General features: G+C 44.4%; 7 protein-coding genes across 7 annotated transcripts; 3 read left to right on the top strand and 4 right to left on the bottom strand.

Moving 5' to 3' along the window:
- Positions 1 to 4,029: 4,029 nt before the first annotated feature.
- Positions 4,030 to 4,689, bottom strand: N7462_000179 (uncharacterized protein; the record flags this gene model as incomplete). Its single annotated transcript, XM_057071905.1, has 3 exons — positions 4,030 to 4,191; positions 4,327 to 4,465; positions 4,595 to 4,689. The coding sequence occupies 3 exons, from the start codon at positions 4,687 to 4,689 to the stop codon at positions 4,030 to 4,032; spliced, it is 396 nt and encodes a 131-aa protein (XP_056938435.1).
- A 24-nt stretch (positions 4,690 to 4,713) lies between these two features.
- On the bottom strand, positions 4,714 to 6,547 carry N7462_000178 (uncharacterized protein; the record flags this gene model as incomplete). Its single annotated transcript, XM_057071904.1, has 6 exons — positions 4,714 to 5,076; positions 5,126 to 5,399; positions 5,451 to 5,822; positions 5,902 to 6,001; positions 6,072 to 6,350; positions 6,439 to 6,547. 6 exons carry the CDS (start codon positions 6,545 to 6,547, stop codon positions 4,714 to 4,716), a joined length of 1,497 nt encoding a protein of 498 aa, XP_056938434.1.
- Positions 6,548 to 6,861: 314 nt separating this feature from the next.
- On the top strand, positions 6,862 to 8,362 carry N7462_000177 (bZIP transcription factor; the record flags this gene model as incomplete). Its single annotated transcript, XM_057071903.1, has 4 exons — positions 6,862 to 7,440; positions 7,954 to 8,063; positions 8,110 to 8,248; positions 8,312 to 8,362. 4 exons carry the CDS (start codon positions 6,862 to 6,864, stop codon positions 8,360 to 8,362), a joined length of 879 nt encoding a protein of 292 aa, XP_056938433.1.
- Positions 8,363 to 8,906: 544 nt separating this feature from the next.
- Positions 8,907 to 10,331, top strand: N7462_000176 (uncharacterized protein; the record flags this gene model as incomplete). Its single annotated transcript, XM_057071902.1, has 6 exons — positions 8,907 to 8,942; positions 9,020 to 9,121; positions 9,174 to 9,327; positions 9,402 to 9,584; positions 9,786 to 10,008; positions 10,073 to 10,331. 6 exons carry the CDS (start codon positions 8,907 to 8,909, stop codon positions 10,329 to 10,331), a joined length of 957 nt encoding a protein of 318 aa, XP_056938432.1.
- A 555-nt stretch (positions 10,332 to 10,886) lies between these two features.
- N7462_000175 (EthD domain-containing protein) lies at positions 10,887 to 11,448 on the top strand (the record flags this gene model as incomplete). Its single annotated transcript, XM_057071901.1, has 3 exons — positions 10,887 to 11,099; positions 11,161 to 11,314; positions 11,354 to 11,448. 3 exons carry the CDS (start codon positions 10,887 to 10,889, stop codon positions 11,446 to 11,448), a joined length of 462 nt encoding a protein of 153 aa, XP_056938431.1.
- Positions 11,449 to 11,594: 146 nt separating this feature from the next.
- N7462_000174 (uncharacterized protein) lies at positions 11,595 to 12,325 on the bottom strand (the record flags this gene model as incomplete). The annotated part of the gene is made up of 3 exons (XM_057071900.1): positions 11,595 to 11,952; positions 12,024 to 12,255; positions 12,319 to 12,325. The coding sequence occupies 3 exons, from the start codon at positions 12,323 to 12,325 to the stop codon at positions 11,595 to 11,597; spliced, it is 597 nt and encodes a 198-aa protein (XP_056938430.1).
- Positions 12,326 to 12,344: 19 nt separating this feature from the next.
- N7462_000173 (uncharacterized protein) lies at positions 12,345 to 12,657 on the bottom strand (the record flags this gene model as incomplete). Its single annotated transcript, XM_057071899.1, has 2 exons — positions 12,552 to 12,657; positions 12,345 to 12,432 (listed from the first exon to the last, which is right to left on the bottom strand). Exons 1-2 carry the CDS (start codon positions 12,647 to 12,649, stop codon positions 12,345 to 12,347), a joined length of 186 nt encoding a protein of 61 aa, XP_056938429.1. The 5' UTR covers positions 12,650 to 12,657.
- Positions 12,658 to 14,920: the final 2,263 nt, after the last annotated feature.

Genomic DNA, 14,920 nt, shown 5'->3' with positions numbered 1-14,920 from the left:
GTAGTTTCGAGGGTATCAAATATTTTCTAGAAAATTGCCACTTAATAGATAAGCGAAGGGTAAAAAATCCGATTGCTTAAGGCTATTCAGACGAACGATCAGATATCCTTGAAATAGACTCAGGATCAGAACGCGTAGAAAAAGTTGACAATCAAAGGAAAATTTTGTAACAGAGCCGTCGAAGAGAGTCACCGTAGTCCTCTGCTCGCAGCAGAAAAGACAGTCTTGAGAAATGGCGATCTTTGATATTTCTTAACAATTGGCGGCAATGTATGTATTGAAAATAGCAGCAGCCCTCCGATGAACGCCCGAGACTAATTTAGCGATTCCCCAAACATTTGTTAAGCCGTAATAGCTTTGCGGTAGAGAAGTTTAATGTCTTTCAACGATCGGCTTCAACGACTTCTAACATCAATTCTCTCAGATTCTTCCATTTGCCACTCTGTCCAACATTGCCTGGGATTGGTTCTGCAACTTTCCAACGGTTCTTAGATTGTTTCTTCCATTTCTCTAGACAATGTGGTAGCCTTATTTTCTTCAGCTCCCTTGAACGATCCTGTAAATCATATTCGGCAACGACTTTGGGACTAACCTGACCCCTCCGCCTACTTTCTATCAAAATTAACAACTCTCTAACACTATGGCTGCTCACGAGCTCCTAAACCTACATATCGTAATACCTGCCTGGCCCTCTCTGCCTTTTAGATGGGAATTCCTATCCCTCTACTCCCATCCTCTGACGTATTCGAAATGCTACAGTATCACTGGCGTATCACTGGCCCCTAGGAGCTAGGATGTATCTTCTAGGAAGGAAACATGAATTCTGGGTGGATCACCCTGACGTCTTCTTGTTCCTAGGAGCTACTTTTTTACCCCAGGAATATGATGCCGCCTGATTCACAGAGGCCACACAAAGGATTTTGGAGATTGCATGGGTTTTCCTAGATATCTCAAGTCAAACTGGGAACATCCTAGGAGCAAATTTTTCCAGGTTTCATTTCTGACTTTCAATATCATAGGAAACAAAAGGTATAAAAACTAAGAAAAGTCCAGTATTCCCGTAACACTTGATCCTTGTATCCTAATGGTTTAACGACTTGGCTGATACATAGTCCCAACAAACCTCAACGGTACTGATCACTCACGCTACTGCCACATGACCAATGCTGACTAGCTTCCACTCTAGCTGTCATGGCTTATTGAGATGAGGAGAACCTGGACGAACCCGGTCCTCCCTGCGAGAATGAAGACGCGGACACGATCCAGATGGACTCACCTCAATTCTGGAAGATCGTGAAAAATTTCGATCTACCGGTTGTTCCAGATAATGTAAGGCTTTCGGAATCAACGAATCCATCAACTTTTATCAAATATCCAGCATGTCAAGATTTCGATATTACCCGCATTTTTCAAGGTCCAGAGCCAAACCCCAGACAAAGCGAGAATGGTTTCGACAGTTCTTCAGTAATTGTCTAATCTGACTGCCTCACCTACGAAGATTTCCAATCCCTCCGAGATCCGCATAAGATGCAATACTTTGATAAATTGACAGCCGCTTCAACTAGCTGGACGGCTTTTGAAAAATCATGTCCTCGGCTTGACAAGTTCGTGTTTCAGCATTATGACAACAATAACTATCTCTTTTGTGATGGGTTTGGACTCTCCCTACAAGATAATGTCAAACAGAGATGGAGCTTAAGAGAGGTTTGTCGTCTGATTCGGTACCGAGACGTGAATATGAAAAAAGGGGCAGTCTGGTTCGCTGGTACGATGATTACCTGCGATGGAATTCTGCCAGCATGCGATTTGAACTGAAGCCTTAACATATCGCCTTGCTTCCTATAGAAGATCTGGATTCCGAATTGGAGCTCCGTGGATTTCTATATCATATATCTTCTTCCCTTCTTTTGTACCGCCTCACTCTCCTCACGGGGGAGATTGGGGAGGTCACAGGCAGTCAGACTGGATGCCCTTGGGACATTACCGATGGGTACAAGATTTCTTGGAATATACCACTTCGCCACATGGACAGCGTTATTACCCTCAGTTTCTATGACTATAAGGGCCAAGCTAGGGCGCTCTTCTCTGGTTCGGAGGAGGCCCAAAATGATGCTGTGAAATTGATCAATCTTTTGACCAGTTTCAGTTTCCCTCATACCTACGATGGTATTATGGCATGGAGAGTAGCTTGAATGCTGGAATCTCTCAATCCCGGAATTTTATGAAGCGGGTGTACTATTCAAAAAAAAAACCCGTTCCTGACCTTACAAGAAGCAAGGGAGAATTTAGGTACTGCAGACCTTTACAGGGTGTGTGTGTGTGTGATATCATTTACACTGACCCCTCGCCAAAAGTTGGATCCCAGGCTACATGAGGTATAGATACAGTGGCAGCCTGATAGGCTGCCACCATCCCCCTAGGCAGAAGGCAACTACAAATAGCTGCACCTACATGCATAGAAATATTTATCACACTTGTACCTCAATCCAGTGTCTCAACTTTTGGCGAGGGGTCAGTGTAAATGATATCACACACACACACACGCGCTCGCGCCTGTATGTTTCCGTGGAGCATGATCCTTACCTTCGAGGTTGTTCGAGCAGCAGGACGAGACTTCAAGGCTTTCATTACCCTGAAGGGCCTCCGGTACAAGCCAGACATCCCAATTAATAGGATCTTCACCTCCCCATTGAGAACTCAAATCATCCGTGCAGAGACGCAGCATTATAGCGGCTGCAAATGAGTAAAAAGACAACAATAAAGTAAAAGTTTCGCAAGATACAATGCTCGCAAACCTTTCAGAAGAAACAGCGAAGAAGGAAGAAGCAGGAATCCAAATTTTGAAACGAGAGACTCATACACATGCTATTGCTCAATCGCCCTGAACAAATGATCCCCAATTGGGTTAGAACTGCTATCCTTTCTGTAGCGATACCATTCTGGGCGCCCATCAACGTACGTTCATCTACTAGAGGGTGCGTTGATCCAAAAGTACGACCAGGAAAATCCATTGTTGAACAGCGATGACGAAGTTTTTAAACAATCACTTGACATGAGCTGCGTGTATGTCATCTAGCTGTACAGTAACAAACCATCACAGTCTTCGGAATTCAACGGCGTTTGTGAAGCAGACTTAGACTCAATAACCAAACTGTCCTATGGCAGATACAGTTATCCCTAAGAATTTGACAATGTACAAATTGACCTTCTCTAATCGATTAAGGAGATGAATGAACTCTGGAGTCCCTAGCATCGCTCTCATAAACTGACAGGGATCATCATTACATATCTACTGGAGTTTGTTTGGCAAGATACAACGTCGAGAAATAATAATATCCTCAGATTCTATTCTCGCCTCTGCCTCGGAGAGGATCGGAAAGTCTCGGGTCTGAAGGCTTCGATATTGCTCCCACAACTTCCTGATCTTCAGCATTTTGCACATTATTCTAGCGGGTCAATAATCACATGCATGGCTGTGGTGAATTTAACTTGTCTCGGAGTCAAACCAAACGGCCTTCAGGCAGCGTTCAGCAGCTTTCAATTGAGGGCAATAACATGAGTAATTCGTCCCGATGAATTCTGCACCAATGATATCCTTAGACCGATATGGCGCCCACGAAGATAGGGAATAGGCAATTGATCCGTCCTCGACAATCTGGATCTTGCGGACTCCATTCATATTTGGTTTCATTTAATACATGGTCGAGCACTAAACCAGACATATTGGATAACTAGAAATAGAAATTGTGGTGTTTTATGCTCTACCCTTGGCCGCTGTTTGCAGTCCTGGAACCTTAGTCCTCTCAACGTGATATTTATCCTGATCTGATAACCCTGTTAACATCCAATGCAGGCTTAGGTGTGTCCCGAAGCTGTCACCAAGCTGATCCTAGATGGGGCTCAGCAATCAGGGAGTGCCGCAAGAGATTTCCCAAAATCACTGCTGATCTAGCACCCATTAACAAGATAGCTGACTACCTTTTGATCTGTTAGCAGGCTTTGAATCTTCCATATCAACCATGTTATTTCCTACAGGGATCCAGCGCGGAGCTTAGAAGCTATTTGACAGAGAGCGGCATGGAAGCTTAATAACTTAATGGTATGAACTTTGCGCCTACGATCACGGTTTGACTCGTACTTGCACTGGCAAGCTTCGGCCACGCATCTGGCGCATGGGGTCATTCCAGAGTACTATATTACATATATAGGTTAGCACTTTCTTCAAATATAGGAGCATGTTCCTGACCTTTCTCTACTTTCTCTGACATCTAGTGTAAGCAAGAGAGACGTTTCGTCGCTTGGTTGTCAATAAGCCTTCCTCAAGACATTGCACGTTGCTTCCAGATTTCGCAGGCAGAAGCTTGCGTCAAGTCCCGTTCTTCGGTATAGCGGGTCTAGATAAAAGGTGGACAGAGACCTAGTAACGACCTTTAGAGTAAGACGTTCGGTTGTAAGAGTAGAGGACCTAAGGGAATCTGTGAGAAGCTCAAAAATGCATGTGACTAGGCTAGGCTTTTCAAAAATTCTATTTATATTCGCAGTTCTCTTTATCTGCTAGACCTTTAAATATCGCCTATAGCAAACAAGAACCTACCTAAGGGTGTCCACTTTCGATGCTATCTCTTGGAAACAGACTCCATACTCTATACGTAGTTCATGACAATATTGAAAGAGGCTTTTATTCAGCATCATAGCCAATATTTCTTTTCACGCCTAGTACTTCATATTGATAAGAACGGTCTTAGGCTCTGTATATGCATGTAAAGCATATACGCCTAGCTCGCGACCAATACCACTCTCTTTAGTTCCACCGAATGGACATGAAAAATGAATGGTACTGACACAGTTGACCCCCACGACACCTGAATCGAAAGATTCACTTAGTCGGAGAGCCCGATTGATGTCTTGAGTGAAAACTCCAGCCATTAGCCCGTACCGAGAGTCATTTGAAAGTGCAACCACTTCATCCTCGGTCTTGAACCGGTTTAACACAACAACTGGACCAAATATCTCCTCTCTTGTAACTGAAGCATATACATCGGTGTCCAAGAAGATCACAGGTTCGATATAGAATCCCTACAGAGTGTGAGCAAATATTTTGCTCGCAGGGGAAAACTCAACAAACCTTCGAATCCCTCTTCTCTCCGCCACAAAGAAGGGTTCCTTGATTTTCTCTTTTTGCGGTGTTGACTATTCTGAGTATGCGGTCGTACTGTGCCTGATCCACGACCGGTCCAATTTCCGAACTTGCTTTTTCAGGATCTCCCATCTTCTCTCCCTTTGCAGCAATTGCCTCTTTATATGCCGCTAAGAACTTGTCATAGATCCCGTCTTGAACGTATACTCGAGATGCAGCAAAGCAGATCTGCCCGGTGTTTGTGGTCAAAGCATTCACACACCTATCGTATTATATTAGCCGTGACCTATCAAGTGTGCCAAATATGGCTTACCATTGGACGGCGTTCTCGAGATTCGCGTCATCAAATACCACGGCTGGACTTTTGCCACCGAGCTCAAGAGTCACTCTCTTTAGATTGCTCTTTACAGCTAAAATCTGTACAGACTTGCCTGTTGCCACACTTCCGGTGAAGCTCACCTTGGACACTTTCATATGACTAGCGAGGATCGCACCCGTACTACCATCTCCTGTCAGAACTTGAAAGACACCAGGAGGAAAACCCGCCCTGATAGCCAGATGACCAAGTGCAGCCGCCGCCAATGGGGTCTTCTCACTTGGCTTCAGAATGAAAACATTTCCGGTTGCCAATGCAGGTGCAGCTTTGAGGCCGATAGATGCCAATGGGCCATTCCAGGGAATGATACTGTGCTCTAGTTAGTAAATTGGGAAAAGTACCATGCAGAAGGAATGCCATATTGAACTGTGGATTGATAGTTCCATACCCTGCAACAATACCTAGAGGTTCATGCCGAACGACCTTGTAAAAACCGTCAGTGGCTGGGAAGCTTTGACCAGCGAATTTTCCCACCCAACCAGCGTAATCTGTTTGACGAAAAGCGATTAGAAAAGAAAAAAAAAGGCAAGACTTTTTTAAATCAAATTAGATACACACATCTGAAACAGCCTATGGCGGTGTCAATCTCAGACTTTCCAAACGGGTTGTAGGGCGCCCCCAGGGTGACCCGAGTAAGAGAAGCCAATTGTTCTTGGTTGGCCTCAATAAGGTCCGCAAACTTAAGCAGAACCTTTTGGCGGTCAAAGTCGCTCATGAGCCGCCATTCAGACCTGGGGCTGAATGCAGCTTGAGCCGCTTCAGTGGCCCGATCGACATCGTCCTCCCCAGCAATGGGTATCTGATCACTAACCAGGGTTCCATCTGCTGGGTTATAGACTGATAACCTGATGACATGTTAATAATGAAGGAAGAGAGAACAGAACGGAAATGACATACTTTTTTTGTGTTCAAACAATCCACATACTATAGTTATAGACTGTCAATCCTTGTACTGTAACAATACTAACCTTGGCATAGAACCAACTTGCCTGATTGTTGATGAAGAGTTGAGTAAGGTGTGAATCTAGCTTCATAATTTCTTTAACTTGCGATCTTTGTTTTTCTGATTCTTTATTTTCTTGATTCAATCTTTCCTAGGACTACTTATCAATAGCTTTACACGCAGGCATTGGGAGATTTCCTGACTAGCTTGACATGACACAGTCCCAATAAGTTAAGGTTAAGATGACCCCGCACAGAGGTGGGTCTTCTCCATAATCACTGAGTCATGTTCACATGACTCAGAAATTTCCACAGAAATGCTTTGATCCTCTGACCACCACCTTTGGGTTTGCCGCTGATTTACCAATACTTCTGGATACTGAATAGTTTGCTGCTCCAAAGCCCCATGTCTGACGCTGAGCCCTCGAATACGGAGCGAATGACCGGGAGACGCATTGTTTCTAGCCTTTCTGCATCACAAATCCAACACAAACGGGAAGTTGATCGCAAGGCACAACGCGCTCTGCGGCAACGGACCAAGTTTCGTATTCAAGAATTGGAAAATGATCTTTCGCGTTTCAAGGAATCCGTTTCTGAGCGGGAGAAGACAATGATCGAAGAGATCCGGCAACTCAGACAGGAAAATCGACAACTGAAAGTCTCCCTACAGAGTATAGGACATTTTGCTCTAGACAACATTTCCGAGGATGTGGTAGTACATCCGACGGGATGCGGATCACTTGGAGATATCCAGGAAAGTCTCGACTTGCCAGCAAGTGGTAGCCCGAAGCCCCATGCAGCCCGTTCATCAGCACATTTAGCCCCCGGTCTCGCTATTCCAAACAGCGTCACATACCCCGGGAGCGAAGCACCGATCCCGGCGGCGCAAGCGCACGAATTACATCCTCCAATCCCACTTCCTATATCAGGTACATTTATCAGCCCCTTGCTCCCATTGCCGGCATCGAACACCTTCCTTCCTATTGTAAGCACATACCTAATAGGGTTTAGGTATTCTAAGTAACCTTTTTTCCGTCTTTGCAGATCATCACCGGGGAAATTCCGACAACTCCTCATGTTCTCCAGCCACCAGAATTCAGAATACGAACACTTGTCATTCAATAACCTCAGAATTCACCTTTGACAATGCAGGATTGATGGTTAATGCGCTGCCGAAGCACACGACCGGCACATGTCCATTAGATCATATCCTACTGGATTTTATTGCCTCCCACCAGGCCTTGGCTGCCAGAGGTGCACCCATATCCGAGGTCCTTGGACCAGGCCAAGCTTGCCCTCTGGATGTTTTAAGTCCAGGTAGCACTTCTAGCACACATGCAATAAGCCGTGTTATGGGAGAGACCCTAGCAACCTTTCCTCATGTAAAATTGCCGGAGAAGATGGCCTTTATGTATATAATGCATCGTACGACACGAGTAGGTCAACCCCCAATGTTGCACAGTGCCACTACGTGAACAACATCATGCTAATGTTATAGTGGCAAATATGGCCGAATAACGAGACCTACGCTGCTATACCGGTATGGCTCAGACCGACTGCAATGCAGATCCTTGTCCCGCATGCAGCTTGGATTGATAACATTCCTTGGTAAGTTTGTCACTCCCCATTAATGACTTTTCTAATATACGAAAAGGCCTCGGGTTCGCGATATTTTGATAGAGAAACCAGAACGGTATCCTTTCGTTCTCTTTTCCGAGCTTTACTCTCACCATGTCAGTGTTAATTGGTCCTATGACCCGGAGGACATAGTTCTCGAAACAGAAGAGGGGCTCGTATTAAACACTATTTTTGAAAAACATATACAAAGATTAAGTAACTGGACTGTCTCTCTTCAGTTCCGGGAATACTTTTCCGGATGGACATCTGATGTTTATGTGGATGGTTAGGAAGGAAACCTTTGCAAATGCAATGTTATGATGTGAAGAAGCAGGTGCTAATAGTGCCACTCATCATCTTGAAAAGTATCTACGAACTTCTGGTCACTGGGATTAAGCTGTAAAAGCAAATTCCTAGCGATATTTACTAGATAAGTACCACAAGATATCCCATGAGCCATCTTATGAGTCATTATGCTCGAGTCAGTACCGTGCGGGGGTTCCGCACAACAGATTCATGACTCAAGATACTATGTGGGATCTTGAACAGTAAATCTGATGCAATTATCCGGGGCCTCTGAATTCGAAAGGAGAACGCAAGCCAGTGTGGACTAGTGCGCACCTAGGTATTGAATCCTAGAATATTAAACTAGTCCCGATAGACACGTGCCACTTTGGTAATGGGTAACTCGGGTAGTCTTGGAACCCAATCCCAGGACCTTATAAATCTAGAAAGATTGAATATTCCAAATTGAAGCTCACGATTAACATTGGAACTTAGTCTGACTTAACTCACCCACAAAGAAAAGCAGTTAATAGGTCAGCTCATTCGAAAATGCAACTCACAATGAAAGCCGCCCAATTCAATACAGTATGTTGCCAAATCCTGCCAAGACCCCTGGGATAATTGCTGTAAAATAAGAGCTAACCAAGGCATTGGGAGAATAGCTCACCAACAAGGTTGAGGTCAATGAGATTCCTATTCCTGAACCAGGACCAAATGACATCCTCATCAAAAATGCCTGCGCGTCTCTGTGTCATTCTGATTTGGTATGGTCCTTGAACAAACACCGTATATCCAAAATTCTGAACACTCTCATAGATGCTATTCTGGGGCCATACGGCGGAGAAGCCCCCCATGGATAAAGTTACGATCGGGCACGAGAACACTGGCACTGTTACGGCAATTGGAAGCAATGTGCAAGGTTTCAAAATGGGAGATATTGTCGGATGTCTTGGTTGCAGCTACGCTTGTTGTAAGTCTTCATTGATGCACTGGAGTGCAATTGGCCAGTAATTGTATGATTGTAATTACTAAACACACTTTCAGATGAATGCGATGGGTGCCAGGTGCACAATCTCCATTGCGCAGAGGGAACCGGCCGTATGCATGGGTTTACTACTCATGGTCATTTTGCTGAATACTCGCTATCGGACTATCGCAATGCGATGGTACTCCCGACGGGCATGGATACTGTTTCCACGGCTCCTTTGTTCTGTGCTGGTGTGACGGGTAAGGCAGCTGGAGCATTTGCATCTTAACTCGACGGTATTACTAACCACCTTATTCTTCCTCAGCTTACCACGCAGTGAAAAAATGTGGACTCAAAGAAGGTGATTCAATCGCAATCATTGGATGTGGAGGACTAGGCCATTTGGGTAATATCCAATCTTCCTGGGTACTTTGTACTGGGGTTAACCAACTATTTGAAAGCCATCCAATATGCTAAAGCATTTAAATTGCGTGTAATTGGTATCGACATCTCCGACTCTCAACTCACAAACGCCAAAGCCCTGGGTGCAGAGTTTACTTACAACTCCGCCTTTTATGCGGGCTATGCTGAAGAGATTAGACAGAAGACTGGCGGTGGTGTACACGCCGCCGTGGTCTTGAGCGCATCAAATGCTGCGTACAGCACAGCTCCCAACATTCTCAGGTAATGGCTCTCCACTTAGAGTCCCCATCATCGATTTAATAGAACGGTGCTAACAAGCCCCCAGAATCAATGGAGTTTTGATGGTGATTGGAATACCAAAGGAAAACCTCTCCATCAATGCTCTTGATATTCTACTTGGAAAATACCGCATCATGGGCGCTAGCAGCGGCACACCACAGCAGATGCGTGAGCCCATTGAGTTTAGCCATAAGCATGGCATCAAGGTGCACCTGACAACCGTTGACAAAATTGAGGATATTCAGCAGATAATTGACTTAATGGAGGGTGGCAAGACCGCTGGCCGATTTGGGGTTGTTTTCTAGTGTATCTACAACTGTTGCATAATCAATCCTATCGGAACAAACATGATATTGTATCCATAACATCGAAGTTAGAAATTCGCGGTGTAATGTAGAAGATCGAATTAGACTAGCGTTCATCTCTAGAATATATCATCCCATTTCAGTGGAATTGTAGCCGTTTCTTTTGCCATGCTCCGTTATGATGTAGCCTTACTTACGAGTTGCCAATTGGAGGAAAACGATTTTTGCTCGGTCTTCTTAGTCCTCTTCCTTACAATACCCGCGTCAAGTCCGGACCTCGGCGGTTGTCCGATCAAAATGCATGACATCTTGCATGACATGGCGATATGTCAGACAACATGAGTAAGCTGACATGACTCATGAAGCGTGCGTGACTCGGTGATTTGGCGTTGAAATCCGCGGAACTACAAACAGGGCTCAAGCTAACTTTAGCACCCAGCTATTACACCACTTTCAAATTATGTCAATTTCGGGCGAAATATGTAAATGGCAGCCATCTGCTAAAGCTGAGACACTACGAACCGAATAATCTTCAAAATATCAATTCAATTCACTATGGAGCCTTTACCGGAGAATCACAAATCCAAACACCCAGAGCTGGCCTACGACGTTGAGCCGAATTACCAGCCCTCTATCAAGGTTTCCGTCTACTTTCGCAAGCGTGATGGAATTTCATCCGAACAATTTCACAAGCACTGGGAAACTGTCCATGCAGACCTAGCCGCTGCTACCCAGGCTTTTCAAAACCACATCCTGCGTTATGTTCAGGTATAGCGGAATCAAAGCGGAATCAGATCGTCCGAAGAGGATACGCTATTGGACCGAATAGCATCATCAAACTCCCGACATGAAGGCGCGTGCCGCCAGCCTAGGAGAAATTGTTCTCGAATACGATGGGTGTGCCCAGCTATGGGTGCGATCATGGAGTGACTGGCAGAAGTTTTATAATAGCGCTGAATATACAGCTGCTCTAAGTGATGATTGTAAAGGATTTATGAAATTGCCTATGACCTATATGATAGGGTATGAAAATCTAGTCGTTGGTGATGCATCTGGTGTGATTGGTGGCAAGGATGGAATGACGACCCAGGTGGCTAAGGAGGCTACAAAGAGCTGAATTGAAAGAGAGATATGATATTTTCCTCCATACTATGATTGAATCCAACTCAAGCTCTCTTGGAATAAACCAATTGAATTAAAAAGTAATATATAGGGTGGGGATATTCTACTTAACCTCGCACTAGATATATTCAGCGATGCATGTCAATGATAGTATTCCTTCTCCTTGATCAGTTCGTTGGCTATATTGTAGTCATGACCGAAGATGAGCTTTGCAGAAAATGCCTTTTGTAGTCGCTGTATGAATTTTCCACTATCGAGCCAGCTGCGATAATCCCGCACAAGCCACCTATAAGCCCAATTCAACTCGAAGTTCTCACGGACATGATATTGATCCGTCGTCCAAATAAATGTTCCGTCAAACGGAAGACTGACCTGCATAATGCACAGCCCTGGGGTGTGTCCGGGGCAGTGGTGCAATGTAATTCCTGTACACAGATCTAATTGTGCATTATTGAATGTCTGCCAGTTTAGCGTACCGTCGAGCTTCAAGTAGTGGCCTCTGTCAATTTCCAGGGAGGATCAGAATTAAAGCAAAGTTATTGAAATCAGGTTCTAGAATTAAACTCTCACAAATAAAGCCTACCATTAGAGCTTGTTGCCGCTGCCCAGTAGGCATGCTTGAATTCCTCTTCATAAACATGTATCGGGATTCCAGTGTTTCGAAAATAGTCCAATCCACCGGCGTAGTCTAAATGCAAATGACCTATAATCACAGCTTTCACATCTTTTATCTCGTACCATGCACTTTTAATTGCTTCTAGCAAGTGATGCTGCTCGCTATAAGAAGTGCGAGGAAATAAATCTATAGCCTTATTTCCCTATTCCTATATTGAGTGATAATCAGCCTAGCGTCTATTATACAAACCGGACATTCAAATGATTGTCTACCGTCTATACGTCTTCCGCGGCCCCGCACTCGAAAAGAATGAGACCTATATCAGGGTGGTAAATCAATCCAGCAATTAACATTAGATCCCTTCTTTAGTTGACGGGATTAGGATTGCTCGCCGAGCCTCTATTGGCACTATTTAGAAGCCTACAACCGTAGACCATCAGCTCTCTATTGTGACGACAGCCTCACTTACTTTAACCTACTACCCTTCATCGACATTCAGAGTCCCTAAGTTCAAAAAGTGCATCTTGGTACCCTCTAGGCATGCGTACGCAGGGACTAGAGTCGGAATAAGTCTCTGCATCGGGAGAGCTATTATAGTAGTACAATTGAGATATAAGGTTAGGATCCTATGTCCTATTATGCTAAATTTGAGTTCAAGAATTTATATCTAGCTAGGTTGTGCCTCGGCTTACTGACATCCAATAGACACAAATTCCGGAGTGGCTAACTGTAACGCGGGAATACATGCTTTCGGGATTACCTGAATTGCTAGACATCCTAATTATTTCAAGGTTCTAGTTCTTTTTTGTTCCCGAAACGATTTCCTTAGATATAGAAGAAATAAATTATTACATCGGCCGATACATAGCCTGTCGACTTAAACGTTAGGCGACGCAAAAATCGGAATTTGAAGACCTTGAAATATTTTGTAGTATTTTCCCGACAGAACCCCCTAAATCTCGGAGAAAGGAATTCCGGACGCTAATAGCGATTTATACGGTTAGATCTTGACGATATGTATTACCCGTTAAAGAAGCGAATCGATTCTAAATTAAAACTTGGTTGTCTCCGGTAAGTCGAAAACCTTGGAAGTGGATAATTAGTACTAGTCTTGGAAAATAATTGAGATATTATAAACTTCTTCGCTTACCCCGCCTGCTGCTACCGTTTTAAGATTTTAAGAGGGAATCTGCAGAGCTTGAAAACCTTCTGAGGTCACTTATTCGTACCGAAAATTCACACACGATGTCCTAGACCCGATATCCCTGCGTTTAGTTTCTCACTGTATGCAGCTCTAGCCTTGGGAAATTATTTGTCTCTGCTATAGTAGCCCCTGGTGATAAAGTAATCGCTACGGCGCGCGATATGGGTAGCTTATCTGAATTTGAGCTCAACGAAAATGTCCGCCTGTTGCGGCTGGATGTGACCGACGCGCAAGATATGCTAAATAAACCTGTAGCTAAGGCTATTTAAGCTTTCGGTTATATCGATGTTCTAGTTAATAATGCGGGATATATGCTTTCCTATGTGTGGGAGGAGACACGGTATATCTCGGTCGGACTGGATTTCTCGCTCGCACTGAATTAATCCGCATCTGCAGCTAATCAGACTTACTTATCAATTCAACACTAATGTATTTGGTCCTCTCAATCTTACGCGCGCTATCCTATCCTATATGAGATCGCGTCGGTCAGGAACGGTTATCTTCATAAGCAGTATCGCTGCGTGGCTTAGAGTTGCTGTTAGCGGTCTATACAGCGCATCTAAGTTCGCCCTTGAAGGTATTGACCCCTTTTTCTAGGATTTATCTAACACCCTAGCTGACTGTCTGTTTATAGCTCTAGGCTCCGTCGAAAGTCTGCAAAAAGAAGTTGCCCTATTCGGCGTGCATATGCACCTTGCGGTACTAGGGCAGTTCCGTACTGCAATTCTTGAGAGCACTAGGAGGAAAACAGATCGTACAACTAAATCAATTCTGGATTACGATGAAGCTGTTAATGCCTTCCAGACTAGACTCGAGCGGACCAACGGTAATCAGCCCGGAGACCCAGTACAGGCAGTAGAGAGGGTCGTGGATACGGTATATCGCATGGGTTATTTCGCAGGATACGAGAGCATTCTACTACGTATTGTACTTAGCTCTGATGCTATCGATATTATTCAGAATCAGTATCAAGAAATGCTGCGAGACATAGAGACAGAGGGAGCTGGCTGCAAGTACTGGTTTTCCGGGGGTAGAAGTTAACAGATATGAATAACCTGAAAAGGTTAGGTGTTAACTCTTAAAATTCGGGTTGGAGATTGCAGAAAACTCCAAATCTAGCGTACAAATCAGGTCATAGTAGAACCTCTAGACACTATAGGGTTGTTTCATCTACATAGGTGCCGAATCGAGATAGACGATTTAGCTAGCCTCTACATGCACTTACATTAAAAAACACTGTGGAAGACCAAAGCAAGCCAGATTTATATGTCAAGCCGGAATACAAAAAGTGGAAGAGTTTCTTCCGTGGAATTCGATAAACACGAGTTAATCTTATATAGCAAATACATAACTAACGTATTTCACTAGTCAGTGGCCCACACTAGTGAGTGGCCCGCCCCATCCGAAACGCGCTTCCTACGCGTCACCTACTATCTTCCACCACACACCATGCCACCAAAACGTTCTGAAAAACGATCAAAATCACCAGGTAGGGAGGGGAGGATCCTACTAGCAATTGCGGCTAGTCAAAAAGATTCATCTCTATCTATTCGCCAAGCAGCAGCTATTTATAACGTGCCACGCTCTACACTTCGCCATCGAATCAACGGAATGCCAAATCGCGAGGATACACGATCACCACGTCTT

The sequence above is a fragment of the Penicillium macrosclerotiorum genome (genome assembly GCF_028827735.1).
Source record: "Penicillium macrosclerotiorum strain IBT 26536 chromosome Unknown utg000001l_segment0_segment0, whole genome shotgun sequence".
Classification (NCBI taxonomy): Eukaryota; Fungi; Ascomycota; class Eurotiomycetes; order Eurotiales; family Aspergillaceae; genus Penicillium; species Penicillium macrosclerotiorum.
The sequence above is the reverse complement of the archived record's forward strand: the minus strand, read 5'-3'. Positions and strand labels throughout refer to the sequence as shown.